The sequence below is a fragment of the Penaeus monodon genome, chromosome 26 (assembly GCF_015228065.2).
Source record: "Penaeus monodon isolate SGIC_2016 chromosome 26, NSTDA_Pmon_1, whole genome shotgun sequence".
Classification (NCBI taxonomy): Eukaryota; Metazoa; Arthropoda; class Malacostraca; order Decapoda; family Penaeidae; genus Penaeus; species Penaeus monodon.
The window spans coordinates 25,495,166-25,502,665 of NC_051411.1; the positions used below are offsets into that span (position 1 = coordinate 25,495,166).

The 7,500-nt window shown below is 31.3% G+C and overlaps 1 protein-coding gene across 1 annotated transcript in view; it reads left to right on the plus strand.

The window, feature by feature from the left end:
- LOC119589634 (nephrin-like) overlaps positions 1 to 7,500 on the plus strand; it is a gene marked incomplete at its 3' end in the record, with an annotated part of 64,790 nt that overhangs the window by 5,647 nt on the left and 51,643 nt on the right. The window contains 2 exon segments of the mRNA XM_037938229.1: positions 1,270 to 1,380; positions 5,265 to 5,468. Coding sequence (XP_037794157.1) covers positions 1,270 to 1,380; positions 5,265 to 5,468 — 315 coding nt within the window.

Here is a 7,500-nt window from a genome sequence, read left to right on the forward strand (position 1 = left end):
CACACACACACACACACACACACACACACACACACACACACACACACACACACACACACACACACACACACCACACACGCACACACACGCACACACACGCACACACACACACAATGTCATTTACTCACGCAGTCATATACACACACACAGACACACTGCTTAAAATTGCAATGCTTTGTTCATTTGCTACAATCATAACAAATGGACAAATATATTTCCATTATTGTTGTGGTATCTTGATGTTTATAGTAAACAAATCCAGTGCAAATGACACGTAAAGAACTGGGTTATTGCTATTAACGATGTTCGACAGTGTACAGTGTGCATTTTATGTACTATGAAAACGTACGAAATTATTGAAATAAGACATGATTTATATAAGAGATAAAGAGGTATATTCGACGAAAATGAAAATATATAACACAAATATGTTCTGAGAAGTCTATACTATAAAAGATTATGCAGCATTATTTGAACAGAATAAAAAAGATTGGCAATTGAGTGTTATATCATGGGTTACTTTGATATAATGAAAGTTTATGAATTTTACAACGTAGCCTGTTTTTTTTTTTTTTATTTGTTTCTTTCTTTCTTTCTTTTTTCTCCTTACAGATTTGTAAATCCTCTGGAAGATTTTGCATCCCTGTCTATTCTCTCCCGTTCTGTTCCCTCAGTCTTCAAAATTCTCTTTCTCTCTTCCCCTACTCTCGCCTCTCCCGTCCTTTCCCCCTTCCTTTCCTCCCTTATTCCTTCTTCAACCGTATCTATCCCCCTCCCCCTCTCCTAATCCTCCCTCCCACTTCTACCTCCCCTTCCACCCTTCCCCCTTAACATTAATATCTCCCCACTATATTTCCCCTTCCTACTCCTCCCCTCTCACTTCTCCCTTCCCCATCTTTCCTACATTCCATTTCTCTCCTCCCCCTCAAACTCCTCTTCTCCATCTCCCCTTTTTCTTTTAACACCTCACTCCCATCCTCCTTCCTCCTCAAAACACCTCTTTCCTATTCCCCCCTGTTCCCCATCCCAGTAGTCTCCCCCCCCCTTCCCGCTCTCCCATCCAATTCCCTGTCTTCTCCCTATCCTATTCAACCCTCCCCCCACCATCCTACCATCCCTCCACTCTTTCCCCTCTCAACCCCCGTCCCCAAAATCACTACATCAACCCCCACACATTGTCACGGAGGACACTAATTGTGCTAATCAACCCCTAATGAGAGAACAAAGTGCACGATTTTAACGCTAGACTCCACCTCTCTCCACTTACAGTTCCTCCGACCAGCATGTCCATCCTCAGCCAAGCCAAAGTGGAGGTTAGCGGTATCATAGGACCTTACCCTGTGGGAGGTACTCTGGTTCTCACCTGTCAAGCGCGTGGAGGTAAGTATCGAAGAGTTTTTAATAGTGTAGGTAGCTGTCATGTCTTTCAATGTATTTACTTAGTTATTATTATCCTTGTCATTTTATTTCTGTTTTCGTTATCATCATTATTATTATCATTATTGTTATCATGTTTGTCATTGTCATTATTACTATTATTATCATTATCATTGTTGTTATTATTATTATCATTTATGTTATTACTGTTATCATTGTTATTATTAATACTACTACTATAATAATATTGTCATTATTATTACAATCATTATTACTATTATTATTACTATTATTACTATTATTACTACTATTACCGTTATTATTATTATTATTATCATTATTATTAGTAGTAGTAGTAGTAGCAGTAGTAGTAGTAGTAGTAGTAGTAATAGTACCATTAATATTATTTTTCTATTTTTATCATTGTTATAACAATCTTTTTTCAGATTATTATTACCATTATCATTATTATCACTATTATTAATATTACTAATATTAATATTGTTATTATCATTATCGTTACTATTGTATGTTAGTATTGTTATCGTTACTATTAGCATTGTTATCATTTTGTTATTATTACTATTACTATTATTATTATTGATATTATCATCACTGTTTTTATTATTATCACAATTATCCTCATCATTATCGTCATTGTTAGTAGTACTGGTATTAGTATTAGTATTAGTATTATTACTATCATTATCATTATCATCACTGTTAGTATCATTATTATTATTATCATTACCCTTGTTATAATCATTGCTGTAGTTATCATCATTACTATTAACGTCATTATTACATTTTTTTATTTATTTATCTGTTAATATAAGGATCTGAGAGTATGTGACACAAGATAGAACGTAGACACACGAGTCGTCATCTTTTGACTTTGTGTGTTTAGAGAGTGCGAGCATCCTATTCATTACTTACGTGTGAGTGTGTTTGTCCAACTTCCCTTTAGGCAGAAGTACGACCAACGCACGATTCAGAACTCCACACGCAACCCCATGACGCAGCTGTCGACAGAAGACGCATGAAAACTCGACAGACGAACCTACACGCACCTTTCACACACACACACACACACACACACACACGCACATTGAAACATCCATACAAATATGCACGCATATACTGATATATAGATACACACGTGGAAAGATACAGATACAGATACACTCGGTGAATTCACATATATATATTCACATATAGAAACACACTTACTTTAACACAAAAGAACACACAGTCAAACATACACACACTAAAAACGCATACAAAGACACACACACACACACACACACACACACACACACACACACACACACCGAACAACGCATGACGCACGCAAATGAAAACAAATATGGCACGGACATATAATAATAAACAACCTTGTGTATATACTGATTTATTTTCAATTTTGAGTAAACAGCCATTTGGTAAATCATGGTTATTTTTCAGGATAGATTGCATGCAACATATTCTTGCGATATGATTCTATGCATCTGACATGTTCTTTTTTTAGCGAAATTTTAACGTAAATATTATCGTTTGATGTAGAATAACAAAATATATCGAGTTGGTTTGTATTTCAAAATGATATTAATAAGATATACATTAATAAGATATACATTTATCATTCTTACTGCTGAGATATCTTTACCTAATTATTAATATCACGTAAATAATCACAGAATTGATAAAAATGGCGATGGTAATAGTCAGGGATGATTGGAACTGTATTCAATAACGCAGAACTAATTTAATAAAAAACAAGAAACCATTAATAATGATACCAATAAGGAATGTCAATAATATAACAGAATTAAAGATTATATTAATAAGAATAAGAATAAGAATAAGAATAGTCAAAGCAATAACAACAATAATGATGATAAAGAAGAATAATAATAAGGAATAATAATAATGATGATAATAATGATAATTATAATATAATAATAATAATAATAATAATAGTAATAGTGATAATAGTAATAATGATTATGATAATAATAATAACAACAATATTGATAACGATAACGATGATATTAAAGATAATAATAATAGTAATAGAAATAATAATGGTAATAATAATGATATCTATAATAAAATAATGATAATAATAATAAGAATGAGAATGAAAATAATAATGATAATAATAATGATAATAAAAAAAAATAATAATGATAATAAAGATAATAATGATAAAAATATATTACTATTACTATTATTATTATTATACCAATAATAGTAACACGAAAAATAAGAAAAAAGAATAAGAATGGTGATAGCAATCATGAAAATGAAATTAATGACATAAATATTTATAATTATGATAATAATAACAATGATGACTTTAATCATTATTATAAGAAAGAAATGTTAAATTAGCGATAATGATGATAAACCAATAACTAACGATAATAACAACAATAAAGATAATCATCATAATATCAGAAATAAATATAATGATAATAATAATTATTATTATTATCATTATAATACTACTAATAATAATGATAATAATAATAACAATACTACTACTACTACTACTATTAATAATAATAATAATAATAATAATAATAATAATAATAATGATAATAATGATAATAATAATAACATTAATAATAATAATAATAATAATAATAATAATAAAATAATAATAATAAAATAATAATAATAATAATAATAATAATAATAATAATAATAATAATAATAATAATAATAATTGGAATAAAGTTAATAATGATGATAATGATAATGATAATAATAAAAATGATAATCATAATCATAATAATGATAATAATCGTCATCATCATCATCATCATCATCATCATCATCATCATCATCATCTTCATCATTGTAATAACAATAGTTCTTATTATTTTTATATTATTAATGGTAATGATAATAGTAATAATAATAATGCTTACTATTATTATTACTACTCTTCATTATCATTATTATTATATTTGTAATTATCATTATCATTATTATTATATTTGTAATTATCATTATTATTATCAATATCACTATTAGTTATAGTATTTTCTTCATTATTATCATTAGTAGTAGCAGTAGTAACATAATAATAGTGATGATAATGATAATGATAATGAGGATAACTATAATTGTATTAGAAACATATATAAAAATAGTCATAATAATAACATTAATAATCATCATGATAGTAAATATAATAATAATAGTAATAATAATAATAATTAATAATAATAATAATAATAATAATAATAATAATAATAATAATAATAATAATAATGAAATAATAATAATAATAATAATAATAATAATAATAATAATAATAATAATAATAATGCTGAGGATGATGAGTTGAATAACAGCGATAATAATAAAAACATAATAATGATAACAGTGATAATAATGACAATGTTAATGATGATGAAATTAATAAAAATAATAGTAATAATCATGATAATAATGATAATAAAGAATAATAATAATAATAGTAAAAATGATGATTATTATCATTATCATTATCATTATTATCATAGTAATGATAATAATAATAACTATAGTGATGGTAATGATATAATAATAATAACAAGAACAACAACAAAACAAGAAAAACAGCAGCAGCAGCAACAACAATAACAACAACAACAGCAACCACAACAACAACAACAGCAATAATAGTGATAATAATAATAACAATAGCTATAGTAATCATACTAATATTAAGACGTCACTACTAATGATTATAAAGATAATGATAATTAGAAAGAAAATAAGAGCAATTCCCATCGTCATTACCAAAATTGAAACTACGAACACCGAAGCACAACCCTTTTCTCAGTAATAACAGCGGGATCTCTAACCCTCTTCCCTTTCTTTCCAACCACCAGGGCGCCCTCCGCCGAATGTCACCTGGTGGCATGGAGGGGCACTCCTTGATGAGGTCAGCGAGCAGGTCACGCCTTCCATGACCTCTAATACGCTGACCTTGCCTAACCTGAGTCGTCAGCATTTGCACAGGGTCATTACGTGTCAGGCGCAGAATTCGAATCTGACGGCGCCACTGTTGTCCGCTGTCACTCTGGATATGACGTGTGAGTATGCTGTAATTCTTTTCAATCTGTTGTAATTTTAATCATGCTGGATGTAGGTATGCTGTAATTCTACTGAGTATTATAAAGATCAACAATGCTGATTGTGAGAATACCGTAATTCTACTGAGGATGACGAATTCTAAGAATTATGTAACTCTGCTGAATCTGCTTTAATTTTGATAATTTTGAGTATTGTGACTGCTGAGTGTACTTGATATGTTGCATCTGCACTGACTATAGTTTATAGTGAGTATCACAGCAAAATAGAACATTATTTGACTATACTAAGGATTTTACTATAAGTGTATTGGCATCATACAAAATAACTATCGTATGTATACTGAAACTATGGCAAGTGTACTGGAAGTAAAATTAAAATGAAAATCTAACTGTATTTCACAACTGCAATTTTTGAGTGAACGTTGCGAAAGGCTATGTGCTATTAGCATGTATTTAGAGGTAACGAGTTTTTTTCGCTTTTGTTACCAAACAAAGATGAATTGTTATCAAACTACAGTCGACCTGGTATTGATAAGGTTTTGATATATCTGAATAACTTATGGCTTTTGAAGGAATTTGTACCTGTAAGAGCAGCTGTAACATGTAGAGCATGTAAGAGCGGTTGCTTTTTTGTAAGGTATATGCTATGTGTTATGAATATTTTGGTATATGCTATGTTGAAGAAGGAAATATAAGGGTACGATTTAGAACTCCCTTCCCCACCTCCTTTGCACACATATATATAAAGGTTCATACACACGCGTATACATCGATACATAAAGATTCATATGTAATGAAAATCCTCGGGTAGTAGCATTAATGCATATATACGTATTGGATATTTGAAAAGAATACCAAAACACACACACACACACACACACACACACACACACACACACACACACACACACACACACACACACACACACACACACACACACATACGTCAGGGTATACACTTTTTTCAAATGGACATCTTAATGAATAATTGAATGAAAGAGAGAGAGAGAGAGAGAGAGAGAGAGAGAGAGAGAGAGAGAGAGAGAGAGAGAGAGAGAGAGAGAGAGAGAGAGAAGAAATAATAGAAATAAGGTAATTATGAATGTAATTAAGAGATGTGTATACATGGAAGTGAAGAGACAGACCGACAAAGGGAAAGGTAGAAAGATGAACGATCAAAAAAGTAGAGACAATGGGCAATAAACCACTTAAAGATTATATAAAAGATATCGTGACTCTGATTACGCTTATTCTTGCTCAACAAACAAGAACACAGATTAAACAATCTACCCCACGCAGTCATGTAAACCACACACACAAAAAAAATAATAATCAAATAAACAACACCAGCCCGACCCCCACCCCCAAGACGAAAAAAAAATCCTGACCTCCATCCCCGTCACGTCATCCATTAGCAGTGTTCTCCAAGCCTTTTCCAGGAGAAAGTTTTAAGTGGCGTAAGGGATCTCGAATCAATGTGAGCGCCTCCTCTCCCATGGCGTCTGGAGCCTTTCTCGCCGGGGGAATTAAGTAGCGGGTTATGAGGCCCCGGGGGTGGACGCTGGCTGGGATGGGGGCGTTAGCAAGCCACTTGGATACCGTCTTTTAAGGATCATAGCCTGTGTACACTGTGTATATTATATGTAAGCAAATATATAAGCACACACATATTTGTGTGTGAGTGAGTGAGTGAGTGTGTGTGTGTGTGTGTGTGTGTGTGTGTGTGTGTGTGTGTGTGTGTGTGTGTGTGTGTGTGTGTAGTTGTGCGTGTGCTGTGTGTGTGTGTGTTGTGTGAATATATATACGATGTTACGCCGTGTGTGTGTGTGTGTGTGTGTGATATGTATCAGTATGTGTAGCGTGTGTGTGTGTGTATGTGTGTGTGTGTATGTATATATGATATACACAATAGTATAGCGCCTGTGTGTGTGTGTGATATATATGTATATATAAATATATACATATATATGTATATAAAACATACATGATTAGTTACAGTATTCACGTGTGTAGTGATGTGTGAATTATATAT